At 36.4% G+C, this 21,690-nt stretch overlaps 1 protein-coding gene across 2 annotated transcripts in view; it reads right to left on the reverse strand.

Moving 5' to 3' along the window:
* The window catches only part of OPRM1 (opioid receptor mu 1), a gene marked incomplete at both ends in the record, with an annotated part of 52,194 nt that extends 31,558 nt beyond the window's left edge, over positions 1-20,636 (reverse strand). The window contains 2 exons of one of the 2 annotated variants that reach the window (XM_082855568.1): positions 19,975-20,376; positions 20,479-20,636. In XM_082855568.1, the coding sequence (XP_082711694.1) occupies positions 19,975-20,267 (293 nt within the window). Of the gene's footprint in view, positions 1-19,974; positions 20,377-20,478 lie in introns of those variants that run through there. The other variant, XM_082855567.1, reaches the window with a different exon arrangement.
* Positions 20,637-21,690: the final 1,054 nt, after the last annotated feature.

The raw sequence follows: 21,690 nt of genomic DNA on the forward strand, positions 1-21,690 counted from the left end.
CAACCTTTTGTATGCTTGCACATGAAATCTCAGTGCTATGTAACACACGTGCAGATTATATTAGTATTATCTGTTTTGTTGTTTTGTTTGTAAGCCTGTGGAGTATAGAGACCAGGACCAATCTGTACTCTGCTACGTGCTTGTCTGAATGACAGGATCAATTCTCCTGACCCTAATGCCCACATCTATAATGCCCACATCTATAATTTCTTTAAATATGAAATTCCTATTCATCTCATGTTCTTAAAGCATTCCCAACCCCTAGGAATAAATCATACCTCCCCATCCTATGTCATCTTATCATTCTCACATTGATCTACATTTTTACCCCTCCCCTCTTGCCAGAGGAGAAGAGGGAATGGCATGTGAGAGTAGTGGGGTTGAGTAATGGTGAGAAAGAAAAAAGCCCCTGAGAGCTTTTAGGGAACAAGTCTAGTTGCTAACAGCCAGGTTGTGATATTCCTTTGTGGAAAATAATTCCATAGAATATCAACCTCAGATGAAGACTTTGTGACCGTGATGCCACAAGACAAAAACAAGTGGACTCCATAACCATGCATGATCAGAGATAAAACCAAGATCACCCATAACCATAAAAATAACAAACATCTCCCCTTTCCTGATTAACATTAAGTGACTGCTGCTTATTATTCAATGACAACTCTAGCCCTACTCTATTAATTCTGTCTCCTAAATTAAAAAAAATATCTTTGATACCCATGTATCAAATTCCTCTTGCTTTGAGACAGTGACTTATCTAAACAGACCTCTGCTTCCTTGAATCTTCTTCTAAATCACCAAGTATAAATTAAAATTCCTGTGATGTTGTCTTCCTTGTTGTAACAAACTTAATAAGACAAATTTTGTTCCCAGCAGTATTCCTGGTGGCTTTGGCTGGTGAGCATTGATAGTAGAGTGTCCTCGCATCAGGAGGGGCCAGCAGCAGCAGACCAACAGCAGTCAGCGACTGGCGGGAGGTGTTAGGTATCTTCCAGTGGTGTCCACAGATGGGTACAGGCCACTTAGAGGGCATGGTGGCCACAAAAGCTGCCTGCACCACTGGAATCTTGGCAAATACATTCACCCAGTGTCTATCTGTAGCAGGCAGAATCTATTGCTGGTGGAACTGGGGGCTGTGAAAACTCACATTCCGTACCATCTCCCCTTTTATCAGGGTTGCTCCCCTCTTTCAGAGGCTACAACCAATGCTGCATCCTTAGCTGCACCCTCATCAGGCTGCAGATTAACTCCCCTCACCTATTATGCATTCTATCGCTTCAGGTACTGCTGAATGTGCATCTTTAGGTCTAGAAGTCATCAAAGCAAAGACCTGCTTGCTCAATTGTAGTCATCTGGTTTATATTTATTGTGCTTATTTTCAATATCTTTTAGAGCTATTTTGGATTTTAAAATGACTATCTGATGTTCCCTTAATTAAAATCTTAAGCATTAGGAGATTAAAGATCAAAAATCTTACCTTTCAAGGCAGGACCATTCATTCGTGACAATCCTCCAGTCATACCAATGCTTACTTAATCTTAAGAGCGAGGCCAACCCTATTAAAATGCTATGAACCCACACAGCAGTGAGTAACTAAAAGTACCTTGATCTTGTTAATTTTCTCCCAATTTGGCTTTTTAATCAGGTTAGGAGTAAAACTCCAGCATAGCCTAGTAGGAAGAATATTGGATTTGGAAGTACGATACATAGGTCTAAGTGCTATGTCTTGTGACCTTGGCCACGTGGCTGAGCTTCCATTTCCACAACTGTAAAGAGGTGATTATATCACCACTCCAAATTACCATTAAAACAAATTAAATGATGATGGTCATAGGTGCCGTTTTTTGAGCGTTGCAACTACAGCCAACATTTACTGAGTGCTCACGCTGTGCTAGGTGTTACTATACACAGTTCACTTGATTACTTAATCTTTGTAACACACTTGTAAGTTGCACATGATCACTTCTTTTGTAGATGAATACACCAACTTTTATGGAGGTTGAGTAACTTGCGCAAGAACAACAGTTGCAGAGGCAGAATTTAAGTCCACACCTATGTTTTATAGTTTATGCTCTTTGCTATTACATTACACTACTACAGTACGCACCATGTAATATAAGCTCTCTGTATGATAAATAATAACTTTTATAAAGTGCAGTAGGGTTTACAAACACTTATATATACATTTGTATAAACTGATGCTCACAAAAATCCTATTAGCTAAAACAACTATGAGTATTATCCCTATTTTAAAGAGAACTGAGGTTCAGAACAGCTGTCAAGGACAAAAATGCTTAACATAGTAAATTTGAAATACTTGGGTGTTTGCTGCTATGAAAACTAAATGCCTGGATAGGTTGGATATTTTATTGTGTGAGTGTGTGTGTGTGTGTCCCGTAGATTGAACCATTAGCAGTGTTTAATATTAGCACAACACGTTGGAGAGAATTATACATTAGGATACTGTGTAGGGAGTTGAAATAAGAATGTTCTCATTGCTCCTGGGTTTTGCAACAGAGATTTAATTAAGATCCATGAAGACTTAATTTAAATTCTACTTGTCAGAACTGTTGATGAGCATTCCCTGTTTATCCCTTTTAATGTGTCATAGCACCTCCTGATATCTAAATATTTTCACATTCAATTAATTCCTGCAGCAGAAGCTGTCCAAAAATCTTTTAGGACCAACTGAAGGAAAAAATAAAAGTAATGCAATTAGTGCCTGTAGATCTTGGCATATATAAAATCGTGTATTTATAATAACTGTTTTCCATCCAAGAATTATATAATCCTTTATAACTTAACTATCATGCTGACCTGGGATTTTTCTAGGAAACAAAAAGCAATTTGTTGAGTTTTTTTTTTTTTTTTTTTTGCGGTACGCGGGCCTCTCACTGTTGTGGCCTCTCCCGCTGCAGAGCACAGGCTCTGGACGCACAGGCTCAGCGGCCATGGCTCATGGGCCCAGCTGTTCCACGGCATGTGGGATCCTCCTGGACGGGGGCACGAACCCGTGTCCCCTGCATTGGCAGGTGGACTCTCAACCACTGCGCCACCAAGGAAGCCCTGTTGAGATTTTTAAAGAAGTATTTTCAGGCAGAGAGATTTTTTGGAACGCATTTTTCCTTCCCGTGTGGAGAATTCAACAGCACTTGTTAGGAGAAAATATGATTCATGAATAAACCAGTAATTTGGTAAAGCAAGGAAGTCCCTTTAATTTTTAAAGATTGAAATTTTAGACTTATGGTGCAATAAGGGTTATTAAATCAATATAGAATTGTTTTCCACTTGGAATAGAATCACTTGGCACTGACAACATTTTTAGTCACTAATGAATATATGTAACAGTATTTTAAATAGGAAAACTGCAAACATGACCTTGATTTATATTTTAGTGAAAAAACTCTCAAATGCAATATTTTATTACATTTCAGGATCATCTATTACTTTTGAAATTTTCTCCCCTTTTATTTTCATATTATTAATTGTGGTTTTCCTCATTCTATCACTGCACTTCAATTTGTTTAGAATCTGAAGAATATAAAAAGTAAAATACGAATCACCATCAGCTTAATAGGTAGAGATAAACTCATAACATTGTATGTTTAATGCTCTAACTCTGTGATCAAAGTTATATTTCACATTGCTCCTAGCTTAATAATTATATTGGACTTTATGTATGAAATAGAACATCTTAAGAATTATACACGTGTTTTCAATTTTCATAAATAAAAAATATTCCCATTTGTATTTTTCTAATGACTTTTTCCATCATAAAACCCTCTAAGTGTCAACACTGAGTCAAGCATACATTTATTTAACACCTTTTTTTATTTTTGCCAAGTACTGCACTGGGTAGTGGTTCTCAACTGAGACATATCTTGGAAGGCCCTTCAGTCTGGTGAGAGACCAGAAACAAGTGCTTTCCAAACAGTAGTTAGGTATCATGGCAAGGTAACAGGTGATATGGCAATGCTGAAAGAAGTGCTAAACTTGTATTCAGTTTTCAAGAAAGTTGCAATTATTCGACATTTGTTTCATCACATGGACAGTGTCCGTGAAAGTATTAAATTTGTTTCTCGGAGTTATATGACAGGCCCAGGCCGCCAAGGATTTTGTCTCTGATGGTGGCAGGAAGGGATTAGTAGAAGGTTGACCCCAAATAAGTCTATCTATTGTCTGTTTTCCAGAAATAAATGTAAATCTAGTTTCTCCAATTAGTCTATCATGTACCTGTTTTCCAGAAACAGATACAAACCTCTGTTAAATACATTTAAATTGGCAAATTTTACTACCATTTTACTGATAGTGAATAATTATCAAATTTTACCAGTTTATTTTCTGCTCAGTGAAGTAGAACGTCTTTTTCTTGGCCTAAACTTTGTACTTTTAAATGTCTGTGGAATGCTTGATCCATAGTCGAGACCAGAAAAGTTCCTTTAGTCACCTAGGGTGGCTTCTTGTGTGACACATCGCTGAGCTGGATCTGGATTCCTTAGTCACATGTTATCTTTTGATTTCTCTCTTTCTATGTCCTGGGAAGAACCCCACTCCTGTTATTCTCCTGATATTAGGGCTATTGTCACCTCGTCTTTCTTCTCCTGGGGAGGCATATGTCCGTTGATTTTTCGGGGAGAAAAAAAATCTCTCCACTGAGAATTCTTCTCCCAGCGTCTGTCAGTTTTCATTTTATCATGTTGATGCAAGAAGCAAGATTCCATGTACTAGTGATCTCCCCAGATACCTCACGTTCGCTAATCTGCTTTTAAAGCATGGAAAGGGAAATGAACTGGGATAGAGTCTATGGGAAGAATTTGGCATGGAAGATGAATAGGATAGGTTTCCACACTTTTCCTAAGTGACTCCATAAACATTTGAGAAGCAAAGAAACTTATAGGTGAGAGTCATGAGTGAGAAGGGAGGATTTTTAGTACTTTCGGCATCTGTTGACCTTACTCAGGCTCTCTGGAGTAACACTGACAAGCCTGGTTACTTTCACTTGGCAGTAATTCCAGCTGACTTGACCCTTGCTTGTTTGTCTGGTGTTTTGCTCAGGAGAGAGACAGAGGCATGAATTCTTCTCAGATTCTTCCAGAACTAATTCTTGCAGATCTAATTTTTCTGTCACTATTATCTCCTTATAACCCCCCTCTCATTTGGATTCCTGCAGACAATGAAGTTGAAGAAGGAGAAGGCAGGGACTCTACGGACTCAGGTGCTCGTCTCAACTTGAATGCAGAAAATATTTTTGCTCTCAAATTAAACAAAAGATACCTGTGTTATAAGAATTTTACTTTTGGGAATTCCAAGTTTCTTTCCACTAGTAACACTCAGAGAAACAATGTTCTAAAAGTTCTAATTTTGCCAACCAGAAATGGGACACTGAAACATAGAGGGCTGAAATAAATACAGTATTAACAAAACAGTATAATCAGTATATTCAATGTACTGAAACATTTCAGCTACATTATGTTCTATTACCATTTGTTATTCTGTTAAATTCAGGGATAGGAGAATGTTAAAAAAAAAAAAAAAAAGATAGGCTCATCCTCAAGGAGCTTACAATTTTCCAAATTGGAAATTTCAGTTTTTTTCAAAAATGTGAAAAAGGATCACTGAAATAAAGGGAACTAGGAAAACGGCCTGGTGCCCGGCTGAATAACAGATCCAGAAAGCCTTGTTTGATCTGTCGTCACTCTCAGCACTGAGTCTGGTGCTCTGGCTGGCTCCTGATCGGTTTGTTGATGTGCATTACTCGTATATACTGGTCACAGCATAACATTATGCTGCTGGGGATAAAGTATAAGAGTACCTTTATATCACAATTGAGTTTCTGTAGTTAGAAGTTCCACAAATAATTAATGGATTCTGTTTTTTTCCAGGTTGAAAGGCAGACTCAGAGACCTGAATCCAGTTAACCCAGAGACATAAGTTCAATTCAAAATGTCATGGCCTAATATGAAGGAAAGACTCCAGATTTTGACCTGTGAAAAGACAAGTTTCCTATTTTCTTTATTCTCACTTCAGTGGGAGTACAGGCTATCAATAAAGAAAAAAGTTATGAACAGGTTGTCAATTAGGGAACATTCTGGGAGGTATGATATGTAAGGTAAGATAACAGGCTAATCAGCTAGCCTAGTGAAGCCTCAGTAACTAGCTTGAAAATCTCACCTTGACGCAAGTAAATATAGCAGTCTTGAAAGACCTTAAGTTTCAGGGTCATATAGATCTTGATTCAAATCTTAGTACTATCATTTATTAGCTGGACAAATTTGGGCTTATTAATTAAATTTTCTGAGTTTTATTTTCTTCATCTGTAAAACTTGGAAGATATTGGTGTCTTCCTTAAATGGTTGGTGTAAATATGAAAAAAATTTAAAATAGTATATTTAAGGATTATTGGTTTGGAGTCTAATTTGTAGTAACTTTCAATAAATGTTAGCTAAGGTGGTCTTGATGATGATGATGTCTCTCGTGGGTTTCAAATTTAATGAGGCAGATACTATTCTCTGACAAGACACAGCTTAAATGTTTATACTTATAAAAGTGTTACTTTTGCTTATACTAATTTTTTTAGCATGCTTTCTCATGTGTGCTAAAGATAACTGATGCGTCATAGCCTAGATCGTTCTAAAATCACAGCTATTTTCCTTCACCAATTATCTTCCCCACCCAAGGATTTGGTATGTTAAACTCCACCTCTTCATCTATTTTAACTAGAAAGTTGACCAATATATTATGTTTCAAATATCAACTTAACTTCAAACTACTGTGTGGACAAAATATCTCAGCTACACCAAAGCATGGTTTCTATTATTATTCCAGAAGAGTACATTTTTTGATAAAGGACATATATCTTTATGTAAAATATGCTTTTTTTTCATTTTTGAAAAACATCTTTATTGGAGTATAATTGCTTTACAATGGTGTGTTAGTTTCTGCTTTATAACAAAGTGAATCATTTATACATATACATATGTTCCCATATCTCTTCCCTCTTGCATCTCCCTCCCTCCCACCCTCCCTATCCCACCCCTCTAGGTGGTCACAAAACACCGAGCTGATCTCCCTGTGTTATGTGGCTGCTTCCCACTAGCTAGCTATTTTACCTTTGGTAGTGTATATATGTCCATGCCACTCTCTCACTTTGTCCCAGCTTACCCTTCCCCCTCCCCATATCCTCAAGTCCATTCTCTAGTAGGTCTGCAAGGGTGTGTAGATGGGCACGTTCATTCATTCATTCATATGTTCTTATTTTTGAGTTTCTAAAGTGTTGAGAAAATAGTACTCTTGTGGAAATTATCGTTGGCGTGGTTTGTATTTTAATGTATGCTTTGTGGCATTGGCTCCTCCCAATGTACCAAGGTATTTTGTGGGAATGTGACATATTTACTTATAGGCAGGAAACGTCTGCATTTTGTCTGAGTAATGATCCTTTTTCAAAAGATGGCATCAATTTCTCCTTTGATACTTGTATTCTAAATTCCACAAAATGGGTAGTAATTTTAAAGAACAGAAGTTTTGGGTCTGACTTCTAACTTGAGATTTCTGCTGCCTATGTTTATGTATGACAGGGTATTCAGAAATAAAATGGACATTGTTTCAGTGTAGTGACACACTAATGAATGTCCTACAGCAACGGTTCTTGAGATTTTCTTCCTGTGAGTCCCATTCATTCCAGACTCTACTACTCCATTGCTTTATCCTTAGTATTTGTGGAATGTTTATAACATCTGCTTTGAGAAATACTTGTAAATCCTGGTCAATAGGATTCTGTTTCATTGTTCTATGAAAATGAACCAAGGCTCTCTCCACTCACTTTTCTCTATCTTGTATCTGAAACATAAATCATACCTTTAACGAAATTCAGAAAATTAATAAAGACTTAAATCAAAAGGTTTCCCATTGCTAGGCTTGGAGATGGAGGAAGATAAACTACAGTAATTGTAATAAATCTTGGGAATAGTGTTTGTCTGGTAGTGTGGTTGAAGAACACTGGGTTAGTTATCCTGGTCCTATCTTTGGCATTTATCAGCTGGTGAAATGATTTAATTTTCTTTTCCACTAGACTGTACTTTTGGAGAGAGGTAGGACTGGGTCTGTTTTGCTCAGTGGTAGATTTCGGAGCTTCTAGGAGGGTGCTTTGTAAGTAGTGTTGAACAAACATAGCAAATAAATGAGCTTCAGTTTCATCTTCTTTAGTATTAGTTGGACTTACAATTTTTTTCCTTGTTTAAACTCACAAAAATTTTACAAAATTATATTATTCCATGTAATGAAAAAATTAAAGCCCTATATAATTTTAAGGCATTACATTTATTCTTTAAATATCTATTTTGCTTATTTTGCAAAGTGGTTAAATAAGCTTCCTTTTGTCATCAGAAGGAATGACTGTTTGAAGGATCTCAATGAACATTGTCTGCTTTTAATAGAACCTCTTATTTTCGTGGCCTTGGGTCACCAACATCATCAGAAACATGCTCATATATAAATTCCTTCAACCCATGTGGTTTCCTCTTTAGAGCTGATGGGGCTGAGTAAGTGTTAAGTTATAATGTTGATAAAAATTTCCCTTGTTCTTCTTGGCAGGCACAGTCAAGTTCTGATGTTCAGGTTATACTGCCAGCAGCATTTTTCAATTAACATTAATAGTCCCCCACAAAATGCTCAACATTTCAGTGGCACTGAACCCAGTATTTCAGTGAAAAAATGCTCAGAAGCAAAGGCCTTTTCTTTCACTGATCTCCTTGTTCCACAGTTTCTGTACTTGGAATACTCTCAGAGAACTCTCAGTTCTCAGTTCTCTTGAGTGGGTCTCAAGGATATTATTTTCTATCTTGTGCTTGCTTTATTTATAGAGTTTACTACTCTGATTTAAAAGTTGACAGGCATTGCCTTGCAAGTCCTGGAAAAATCCATTAGGAAGGTGTTAGGAATAGACATTCACATGGACTCACTGTACCATCACAAATACATCCTCCATGAAGACCTCCATCTTTTTGAACAGTTTTACTGTGATTAGTGAGTCAGACTCATAACAGAAGCCAGGACTTTTCACAGGGATGCTATGTTAAATTCCTGAATTTCCAAAGCTCGTGTTCAAAGGACACCATTATTATAAGTTATTTCTTTTAATTCAAGTAAACTACTCTGCTGAGTAAAAAGGAGTTTCATTATATGCAGTCAGCATTTAGACTTGGATTCTGCTTTAGATACTTGGACTATAACACCGATTTAAATGTGAAATATTTAAGTAAAAAATAGCTATTCTTTTTCAAAAAAAAAATTGGTTTGCGTCTTTTTTCTCCATTAACTTATCATATAATATAGAAAGACTTATCAATAGGGAGCCAAGTAAACTGCAGTTATGTGTCCTTAGAATTCTCTTCCCATCATCATGGTTGCTAAACAAAATGATATTGGAGTGATCCCGTGCATTGGAATGAACCAAAGAATGACAACAATAACATCCATGCAACACCTTGCCTTGCCTCTGCAGAAACTGTGATTCCAAAATGATAAACTGCATTTCAAAATGTAAGAATAATAATATGATTGATCTAGGGTAAGGCAGGAGTAGTGGGTGAATGTTGAGATCTTGCATGCCGATGGTGTGAGCCCAGTGGGAGGGAAGGGAAGAAATTCCCAGTGGGAGGGAAGCAAATAACAAAACATGTCTCTCATATAGCACTTTTAGAATGTAACACCCATTTCCATATATCTTATCTAATTTGGACCTAAAATTTATGTGAGGTTGAATATGATTAGTATTCCTCATTCCAGAATTAGCACTGTTTCCATGCCAGTGTGCCTGCTATGAAGGGAGATGATTGGTCAACTTTAGGAAAATTGTTAAAACATCGTGAGCTTTAGCTTTTCTGGGAGGTAGTTTAATTTACTATTTATTCTACAAGCAGCTTCATAATGTTCAGAGAAATGAAACATGGACAGATCTCTTAAACTTCCTGGTCAAACAGGACTGCTCTCTCATCCATGAAATAGGTAGGTTGGTCCAGATCTGTGTGTCCCAATCTTGACTGCACATTAGACTCACCAAGGGAGCTTTTAGACCTACCTGCATCCGGGAGTTATGCCCAGAGTTTCTAATTTAATTAGCCTTAGGTGGAAGTGGGTTTTCTTTCTTTCTTTTTTTAAAGGCTTCCCAGGTGAATCTGATGTGCAACCAAGATTGAGAACCACTGGAAGGGAATATCTGGGAGGTCTTCTCCTTCTTTGTCTCTTAAGTGCGTTGCAAGGATTTATGCAATAGCTCTGATGTTCCATGAGTTAATTGGAAGGAAATTCAACTTTTATTATTCATTTTATCCTGTCTGGGTTTCTTGCTAGAATTTAGATCCAAATCTCACCTAAGAGATTCTAGGAACTGTAGCATTCTTCAGCTGGACTCTTTATCACCCAGTTGAAACTCTCCTTAACTTAGCTCTCCTTGCAAACTTGTACCTGGTGGCCATATGGCTGATTTAAAGAATTCGTGTACGTGCTAGAAAGTTTTCTCTGAACACAAGTGGTCAAAGAAGCAGTCATTTGGATACAGATGGGGACTGAATTAAAGATGAGAAATCAGGCAGGGAGGAGATTTCAGTGAGTTTTAGGAAATGATTGAGGGAAACCATGGGCAGGAAGTCAAGGGATTACAAATACCACAGAACACCTAGGCTTACCCTAGTCCTCTTTATGCAGCTGGACAGTCTAAGTTCTAAAACACAGGGAATAACATTTTTCAAAGCGACTTTTGAGAACCACAGAAAACAAATTTAAAAAAATGAGCAAGTTACGTAAGTCAAAAAGAAGATGAAAAAAAATCCAAGCAATGAGCTTTTGTGCTTCTAAGGGCCTAAAGAGAGGTGGAGGGCAATGAAGCTGCCAGTCACCATCTGGGTGCATGGGGGTGGGTGTGTGTGTAGGCATAAGTGTCTTTGAGGACAGATTTCATATTTGCTAAGAAGTTAATATGAATTTACAGATGACAATTTCAATTTTTCCTGAAAGCTTCAAATGACTGAAGATGAAAATACTGTGGAAAAGCCTAGAAAATTGCACTGATTTAAGATAACCACAAAGCATATTCAATAGATGGAAATTTTTAAGAACCGCAATTTTCTAAGCACTTACTCCTTAGTCACTGGCCAAGAGTGGTAATGAATATTGAGGTTTGTCTGGGTTGGATGAAGAGTTGGGGGTTGAAGGTGGACACCTGGGGTGACATGGAGATGATCCTGTGTGATTACTAGTTTAACCATTTTAACTTCAACATCAGTTTCAGAAAAGCAGTATCCTCTGTCATAAAAATCTACGACCACTTTTCTGACTTGTGTTAAACTTCATTTTGTATTGATATTTCCTCATGTTGAAAAATACTGCAAGGTGGTACTAGGTTATTTTTACAAAATGCTTTGTTTCCATCTAGTAAACAACAAAATGCAATCAAATTTGCCGAAGAAGGAGATACGTTCTCTTTTATGACCACTAAGTTTTATTTAGCACATTTGTACCAGAGTTTGGCAAATGACAGCTTGTGGGCCAAATCTGTCAGCTAAGAATGGTTTTACATTCTAATTTGTATTTTAATTTTTTTATATGTATAATAATTAGTTTGGCTGTTTTTAATCTGAGGCTGCTACAAAGAAGTAATTTGGTAACACTTATTATGGAATAATTTGCATTGTATAATCAAGTAAACCAAAATGAAGGTTTGCATTTTTTTGTACTGAATGAAGAATCATTTCATTCTTGTAAAATGAGTTAACAGAAGAAGGTGTGGCATGATTATTTTCCTGATAATCAAATGTATGGCTTTTCATAAAAGTAAACTAAAAGATTAGGTAAAATTATTAAAAAATGCTAGTTAGAAAATCAATCTTTTTTTTGTCATTAATGAGAAATATTTTAGGAGCTAAGTTTTTACATCTTCACAGAATAATCAAAAAACAAAAATAAGTTTGTAGGAAGTTATATATTTTTTAATGGTTGAGAAAAATAATATTTTGAGGCACATGAAAATTATATGGAAATTCAAATTTTAGTGTCTACCTAAAGTTTTATTGGAACATAGTCATGTCCATTCATTTGCATTTTGTCCATGGCTACTTTGGGGCTACAATGGCAGAGTGGAATAATTGTGACAGAGACCATGTGGTTGCAAAGCCTAAAATATTTACTTTAGGGCCCTTTACCGTAAACATTTGTCACCCCCTGAGGTGATCCTTCTTCACCTGATGGGTGTGAGTTGTATGTGCACCTAAATATAGTAAAATGAGGTGAGATTCTTATCTTGGAATCATTTAAATCCAAACTTTACATTGGCTCATGAAAATATCTTGGTATAAAATAGGTTTTCAGGTTCCAGATTACGTCCCTACTTCATTTGAGCATTCTCACCCCTCTCAGTGTGGAGGGACCAGGCTAATTCACACACCTGGAGCCATTAACTTGTAGGCAGTTTAGTTTCTTATTGAAAACTAGAGTAAGAATTTTGTGGCTTAAAACTTACTCCAAAGTTTGTTGAGTAAAAAGTGTCAAGTACACTATATATAAAATAGATAATCAACAAAGACCTCCTGTATAACACAGGGAACTCCTCTCAATGTTCTGTAATAACCTATATGGGAAAAGAATCTGAAAAAGAATAGATATAGGTGTATGTATAACTAAATCACTTTGCAGTACACCTGAAACTAACACGACATTGTAAGTGAACTATACTCCAATATAAAATAAAAAATTAAAAAATAAAGTGATTAGCAAACAAAAAGTATCAAGTAATAGTTGTGATTGTATGACTATAGTGCAATTACATACTACTTATTAGGTGAAAGTTTTCTTTCTGGAGTTTAGATCTTCACCGGAAATAGAAGCATAAGACTTCAGACAACTGAAGTAAATCCTAAATTGTAAGTATAATCTAGACATTCACATGGGATTATTACATAATCCCAATTATATTTAAACTTCTATTTTTAGAAATATAAGGGAATCAATTTAATTTTGAGAATTTTATTTCAATATGCAAAATTATGAAAACTGAGCTGTACCAGTGGATTTATATCAGCAAATAATAAATTCAAATAAAACACATATATACTTACACATAAGTTCACAAACTTTGAATGGGAAATAGATTGTTACTCTTATAATTTAAACATAGAAAGTAAAATTTTAAAGAGTGAAAATAAAAGTTAGTACAGTCAATTCTCAATATTCATGGTGGTTTTGTTCTATAGGCTCACTTTACCTACTGAATTAGAGAAGACTGAAGTTTTGCTTCTAGAACAAATAAATACAGGGGGAGGTTCCTGTGAGCCTCCAATCACATTTTCATCAACTAATCAATACATAACGTTCTGTTATGTGTGTTCTTGTTTAAAGGCATATTATTTAATATATATTGTTGATTCATTGACTCTGAACTCATGACCAACACCCCTATAACACCCACATGAAGCTTATCTAATATGCCTCCTTTTTCCATTAGGTACCTCACAGCCATCTTGTGCTTAGGACACTGCACAGCACTTCAACACTACACCTGGGGTCATTTAAAAAAAAATTATTTTATATTGGAGTATAGCAGATTAACAATGTTGTGTTAGCTTCAGGTGTACAGCAAAGTGTTTCAGATATACCTATGCATGTATCTATTTTTTTTCAAATTCTTTTCCCATTTAGGTTATTACAGAATATTGAGCAGAGTTTCCTGTGCTATACAGGAAACTGTCCTTGTTGGTTCTCTATTTTAAATATAACAGTGGGTACATGTCAATCCACCTGGGGCCATTTTATTTATTTATTATTATTATTATTTTTTGCGGTACGCTGGTCTCTCACTGTTGTGACCTCTCCCATTGCAGAGCACAGGCTCTGGACGTGCAGGCTCAGGGGCCATGGCTCACGGGCCCAGCCGCTCCGCGCCCGTGTCCCCTGCATCGGCAGGCGGACTCTCAACCACTGCGCCACCAGGGAAGCCTCACCTGGGGCCATTTTAAACAGTGAAATCACCAACAACAAAAACTTCAAAAACGCTAAAAATGTGGCCCTAACTAGACCTCAGAAAGGAAATATTTACACTCTGAGAGCTGAAACAGGAAGGCAGAGTGTTGTTTCGTTTGACCTCAGCTGGGAATTTGCCCATCAGAGCAACTCTGCCCTTGTCTGTGACAGACCCCAAAAGCCCATGAATACAGATTTTAGGGTTACGGATAAAGTTTAGCAAGTAAGCTTGTTTGCAAATACAGAATCTATGAATAATGAAGGTGGACTACATATGCAACATTCTTCAAGGGAATATTTTAAAAACAGCTGAAGAAGAAAATCCACAAGCTAAGTTCCATATTAAATATGACAGTGAGTTCATGGCATGAAGACAAGTTTATGTTTGTATTATCATTTATCAAAATTAGAGGGAATAGCTTGAAAACAAAATGGATATCCATATGTTTCAATTATCAGTCTGTCACTAGATACCTAGGTATGGCACCCTGATTTAAAAACTTATGTGGTCCGTTTAATTCTGCATATTGAAATAAAATTCTCAAAATTAAATTGATTCCCTTGTATCTCTAAAAACAGAAGTTTAAATATATGCAAATGACAAACTAATACATGATTGAATTAAAAAAGCAAACTGTACTTGATAATATTCTTGCCTAGACAGAATCTGATATCTAGAATAGATTGATCTCTCTCTCTCTCATCTGATAGAACCCATCACGTGTTTCATCACGTGTAAAAGCCCTACCTGCCCTACCTATTGGCTTATAAAGGTTCACTTGGTTAGATTCGGTAGAGCCACTATCTGTCTGATCAGTTTTGCAATGCAACATCCAGAATGTGATTAATTTCTGAAGGCAAATATTCAGGTAATTTCTCTATGAATTAGGAGAAAATGAGAGTCTCATATTTTAAAATTCCACTCAACATTTAGTCTTCATATTTATCAATATATTTTAAAATGCTACTTTTTTTAGTGACTTGTTTTAATTTATATGATGAAAATTCTATAACTAAGATTTAGAACAGAAGTTATAAGACAGGATTCTTAAGAAATATGTATTCTTTTTCTTAACATCTTTATTGGAGTATAATTGCTTTACAATGGTGTGCTAGTTTCTGCTTTGTAACAAAGTGAATCAGCTATTATCTATTGAAATGAGTTTATCTTTTCCTGCTGACTGAAACAATTTGGTTTCAATTCATAACTAAAGTGCATTACTAGAAGAAATAACATTTCAGCTTTTATGTGTAAGCGGTCCTCCAAGGCTTACAAAACCCCAAAGTAAATATTGCCAGTATTTATCTTGAATGACATTTTGAAGTAGTCAGAAATTATTTCTATTTCCTTCTCAGAAGTGGAGAAGTTATGCCTGGGTTACATTCATGAACAGATATATTTGTTGCAGCAGTTGCTGAAAACACTTTTTTGAATATTGTAGATAAGTAACATGGAAATATTTGTCACTATGGGAAAACACAAAGAAATCTTTACATTAATTTAAAACACATCCTTAGAGATAAAGTAAAAGGATATAGGAGGGGTAATGACCTGAGTTTTTGTTTGTTTGTTTGCTTTTATGTTGTTGTGTTTGACGTTTGTTTCTATCCTTGATCTGCTGGAACTAGAACAACTCTGGGCAAATAGTGAAATTATGTATATCAACATTAATATAAAATATAAATAATATATGCAGTTTGAAGAGCATGTTTAAATGATTACCCTTCATTTGTGGAAACACGCATGAGAAATAAAAAATTTAAAATATGTATATGAATAATAACCACCAAATTTACAATAGTGATAGTCTCAGGGGAGGGAGTATAATGGGAGAAGAGAGATGGCTTCTTATATATATTATATATTATTATGTATATACAATTACGTATTATATATTATGCTATGTATTGTATAAAATATGTAAATTATATACAATTATGTATTATGTATATATAAATATATATTATATATAATATAACATATATTATATATTATTAGAGGTATATATAATTATCATAATTATATATAATGTTTAAAGGTGAAGAATCATATTATTCTCTATACATTTCTTTATGTTGGAAATATTTCATAAAGTATAATATAGCTCATTCATGAAAGGAGAGAAGGAAAAGAAACTCAGTGATAACTCTGTGCAAATGACAGAGACATAGCTTACAATGGAGGAAATGAAAAACAATTTAGTGTTGTCAGGACACACTGAGAAAGAGGTGTTCCCAACAGAATTAGCACCTGTACGGGAAACAGCAGTTACAGTTCACATTGTGATAGATGTTACTAGGAGCTCTCCACTGATCATTCTGTACTTTAAACCTGAATCAAATATTTAATAATATTTAATACACAGAGATCATAGGACATGTTTTAAAATTAGAAATGCTTCTTAGTGAAATCAAAGATAATAACATCTTGCATATATTTAAATGCTCTTATCTGATAACTAATATTGAGAATTCATCTCGTCAAGTTAAGAAATAATCTTAAAAAAGAAGGCCATATAATTTGGCACTCTTCATTGGAACTTTATTTGGAAGGATGGCTTACATAGCCCCCAGAGATCTAACAGTTTCTAACCCTTTACTTTTTCCAACAGTGTCTGCATAGACCATAACTAAATGGACAAATCTCTTGAAAAAAACTCACAAAATAAATACATCTGGGACTATATCAGTTTTTACAGCTATGGTTAATTCTTTACTTTGGTCAAATATTTTCAATAAGTGAAACACTCCTGGTGGCTATAACTTTGTGTATTATTTTGATTGATTTTTTTTCTTTAAAACCTTCTTGACAATAATATACTATTATCCCATTTTAAATGATTGCCACATATTGTAATATTTTATCGTCTTATTTTTCCAGAATAACTGTGGTAATTTTTAATATATAGTTACCATGCAAGTACTTTAAAACCAAAAAAGCTTTCAGATAATGAACAGTTATAACAGTCTATCATTTAACATCTGAATTTTAAAATTTTAGATCATGTAGCAGCATCTCTTTTCCTCCCTTATGTTCTTAGAACAGCACTGTGTAAGAATGTTACTTAAGTTATATTATTTAATAATGTTGTTGATGAAGTTATGATGATGGTGGAGTTAAGATACAGAACTGAAAATCATTAATCATTCATGACATCTATATTACCTGTTATTTTTGTTGTTGTTTTTTGTTGCCATAGTCATCGAACCTCATGGTTCACTCAATGTGTTAAGACATTCTAATAAATGTAATCTTATTCTGATTAGAAAACTGTAACTACTTGAAAATTCAAAAGTATTTGTTGAATTTTAAATAATCGCAGGAAGTAAGCATTTCACCTCAGTACTTTAATAGATGCAGCATTATATTCATCTTTCTAACAGAGGCAATAATATCCCCGAACTGATCATTTTGTAGTGAAATAACCACAGCCTGGAGACAGTCCAGTTAAATTTCTCAGCTAAATAGATATAGTTTCTTCATTCCCCAGAGGCTTTCCTCATCACTTCATTTGTCACTGAACTATTTTTCAGTTTCACAGTCATATACCCAGAGGATTACCTGACCTTGGAATTAAACATCTGGCTTGTGACAGGTGGGTGTTTGGGGTGCCCTTTTTTTTATCTTCTTTTAACACCTTTATTGGAGTATAATTGCTTTACAATGTTGGGTTAGTTTCTGTTGTATAAAAAAAGTGAATGTATTTTGTTAAAACTTTAAGCACAGAAAAATAAAGCATAATATCATGTTCTCAGAGACAGTGTCACCATCCTTTTCCAAGTCATCAAAAGTTCAGAGGTTTTACATTTTAATGCCTTTAGAACAAACTCACCCAAGTAGTAATCTCTTAAACACTAGAATAAAACCAATCTGCTTATTTCACAGCCAGCTGCTGCTCTATTGGCTCTCGCTTTATAGAAAAGCATAAACTAGAGAGGAGAAAAGTCAGGAAGGAAAATACCAAGAGAAGCAATAACAGAGCAAAGAAGATTATGTTTGAGATGGCAGGGTATCAAGATGGTTTGGTAATTTCTATTTATCATTCATTATCCAGGATTACAGACATAAATTTGGACTGATTTATTATTTCCACATTATTATCTAAACCTACTCTGTCAATCTTCTAGTTGAATTAACTCAAATCATGATTTGCCACTCTAATAAACACAAAATTATATTGGCTAAGAGCAACTCAAATCATGATTTGCCACTCTAATAAACACAAAATTATGTTGGCTAAGAGCAATTCCATGGTACTGAACTAATGAATTATCTGTCCTTGGAGAAATCATTTATATTTTCTCTGCCACATTTTAATCACCTAGCCTAGAAAAGCTGTAGTTTCCCTTCTAGCTCTATAAACTCATGATTCTATGAATTTTCTTAGGAGAAATGAGAAACATTTTCCCTTCATGAAGCAGACCTTTAATTGTTATTTTTATCATGATAAATGCAAAAGATACAGTTTTTATCTTTTATATGAAGCTTTATATTGAATTACATAAAGTAATGTTTTAAAAAATAAATTCTTCCATTGATTTTCTCCCTGCATTTTTCCTTTTGTTGTTAGCCTTCTTTGCAATAGATGGTGCTCTTTTCTCAGAGAAACTACTTATCTTATTCCTCATCAAAAGATCAGGAAAATTAGTTTTACTCTTTAACAATCATCAATTAAAGAAATCGTACATCAAAGTAGAAAGAATTGATAAGCCACTTGCAGCACGTTGATAATGGAAGCATAATGGAGAAAATGATTGTTAAACGATTAAAGAGCTCCATTGAAACCTGCAATACTTGTTGAATAGATGAAGCCAATATTGTAGCCAATATGAAAATGCCATGCTTGCTTCATACATAGAACCCATAGTAGAAAGAAAATCCTAAATCAGGAGCCATTTTAAAGTATTAAAATAATTACCTACTTCAACAAAAGTGAAAATATAGTATTCCATATTAACATGTAGGATTTGAATATGCACATCAACACTAACACAATCTATTTACATCAATCTCAATGCTGAGAGTTTGCACACTCTTTGCCAGATAAACCTGGAACATCTGGGCAAATAGAAAGTGGGTCACGAACTCTTTTGAAACAATTTCATTGGATAAAGACACTTCTTAATTTTTCCAGAGCAACCATTACAACTTCTTATGTAATAGTTTATAATCCAGAATTATGCTGCCTTTGGTCACTTCTAACTAGTTTCAGCTTTTGGAGGCATTGAAAAACTGTCATGTCCTGCAGTTCTGAACCACCCTACCTATCCCCATTCAGTTTGTGACTCTCCTAGCAGATCTGCAGCTGCCAACTGCAAACTGGTCTAGGCAACACAGCTGTCATGTTTGTCACAGCAAAACGACACTATTTACTGTGGAAAGACACCAGAAAAACTTCCTCTATGAGTGTGGCCTCAGGATGGAAGAAAGAGTGGAATAAGGGCTGCTATGACCAAGGAAGAGGAAGGTGGGCCAGTGGTGCAGCAAATACCCTGGCACCAGCAGAAGTAGGAAAGTTGCCAAGGTTCATCTCTGAAAAGAACTGAGCAGGAAAACTGCCCCTCCACTCCCCAATTAGGGGTAAAATAACTAGAATTTCTCTTCCATTATTCACAAATTATTGTTTCCACAGCTCCTTTGGAAGGGACTGTGGGACACTGTGCTCAAGAGCTGAGAGCCCTCTTGGCTCAGTATAAGCAAGCTCTAAGATAGACTTTTTTTTTTTTGCCAGAGCTTTATAGTTTTACCAGAGCAACTTCTCCGTTCCCAAAATTTTGGATTATGTCTTTATCAACGGAGCGAAGAATAGAAAAGTAGGATTTTGTACTCAAACAGCAACCATTCCATCCACTGTCACCTCCATACTCTCCCCTGTTCACCTCCCTTTTCTCACCCTCCCGCCGGACACCCTTTATGCCCCTATTAGCCACTGAAATCTACACTCGGAGCCCTGTAGCCTTCCTTACCTGACAATCACATACATGACCAGGAAGTTTCCGAAGAGACCCACCACGCACACAATGGAGTAGAGGGCCATGATGGTGATGGCCGTGATCATGGAAGGACTGCCGGTCGAAGGGCACAGGCTGTCGCTCCCGCCCAGCTCGGTGCGGTTCGGACCGCATGGGTCGGACAGGTTGCCTTCTAAGTGGGAGAAGTTGACCCAGGAACTAGGGCTGGGTCCCGGGGAGCAACTTGAAGAGTGCGTGAAGGGATCAGTGCAATTGCTGGCGTTCTTGGGGACGCTGCTGCTGTCCATGGTGCTGACGACCGGCCAGCTGGGACCGCGTTGCGAGTAACCGCGAGCACCCGGACTTTCAGGGTCTACGCGCCTCCGCTGCTTCCTCTCGCCGCTGCCACAGCTCCGGCTATTTCTTATAGACCAACCCTGGCGGAGCCAGAGAGGAGAGTCAGGCAGATGGAGAGAGCTAAGCATCTGACGGTATCCTCTGCTTGTAGCCCCCTCCCACCTTAGAAGTACAGAGACACATCGTCAACCCCACACCGCTGGGGGGAGGGGAAGGAGGGCTGTGCGGGATCCAGAGGCTGGAGCGGAGGGAGGAGAGAGAAGTGGATTTTGCGCAAAGCGATCCAACGACTTGGTTTCCTCACTCGGCACTCGTCTGTGCAAACACCTCTAAGGAGGGGCAGAACAAGGAAGGGAGTTGGAGAGAAGGGGTTGGGAGTGAGACAAACAGAGAGTTAGTTTTTGGAGGCTGTAAAGCATAAGAAAGGGGGCTGACATCACTCTTTTTCCAGCGCCGTTTTCTCAGTATAACATGACAGGAAAGACATTGACTTGATGCAACTCTGACCACCCTACACCCCTGCGCTCTTCCATCCTTACTGCCTAAGCAATCGTTTGGGGGCAGGGTACACAAAATCTTCTTCTTTAGCCCTCCTTGCCTCAGACCCGCCTGTCCGCGAAAATGTAACCGTGTGTTTCCTATCACCAAGTGAGAATTTCCAACCCTTCAAACCTGCCTGAAACAAGAGTGATTCCTTCTCTGAAAAAGAAATGAAAAACAAACTTTTAGAAAGGAAACCTATTCCCTTTACTCCATATTCCTTTATTTCTCCTAGAGTAGAAGCTTTATTTGCATCTGATTTCTATCCTGGTGAGGAAGAGGCGTAGGAACTGGGTACAGAAATCAGGGAGTTGTGGTGTCCAGAAAAGTCAAAGAAAGACAACGGTGACATTCCATATATAAATCTCATACGTTTGGAATTATTAATTATTGTTTTTATCTCCAGAATTCCTACATGTGCTTCTTAGTAGAAGATTGTGAAAACCAAACATTTGCATTATTTCAGTGTTTTCTAGTGTAGACATTCCAGGAGAAACTATTGATACATAGACATCTGGAACTGGAACAGCTCACACAAGGCTGAGGATTACTGATACATTTTAAAATTTGATAACTCAACTCTAAATCTACAAAAGCGTCTACTTTATAAATAAATTTGTAAATCAACCAGGAGTAAGGTTTCTTTTTGTTTTGTTTGTCTATGTTTTGGTAAAGTTAACACTAATTCTGAAGTAATTCTCATTTCCATACATGGGAATATTTGTCTATGTATATATATTTTAGCAAAAACATTATCATTAAATATGCCCAATTGGTTGTAGAAAGCTATATTCTTGGGCAGCAGGGACGGGGGTGAGGTAGGGAGCTTAGTAA

The sequence above is a fragment of the Leucopleurus acutus genome (genome assembly GCF_964270905.1).
Source record: "Leucopleurus acutus genome assembly, chromosome: 15".
In the NCBI taxonomy this organism is placed as follows: Eukaryota; Metazoa; Chordata; class Mammalia; order Artiodactyla; family Delphinidae; genus Leucopleurus; species Leucopleurus acutus.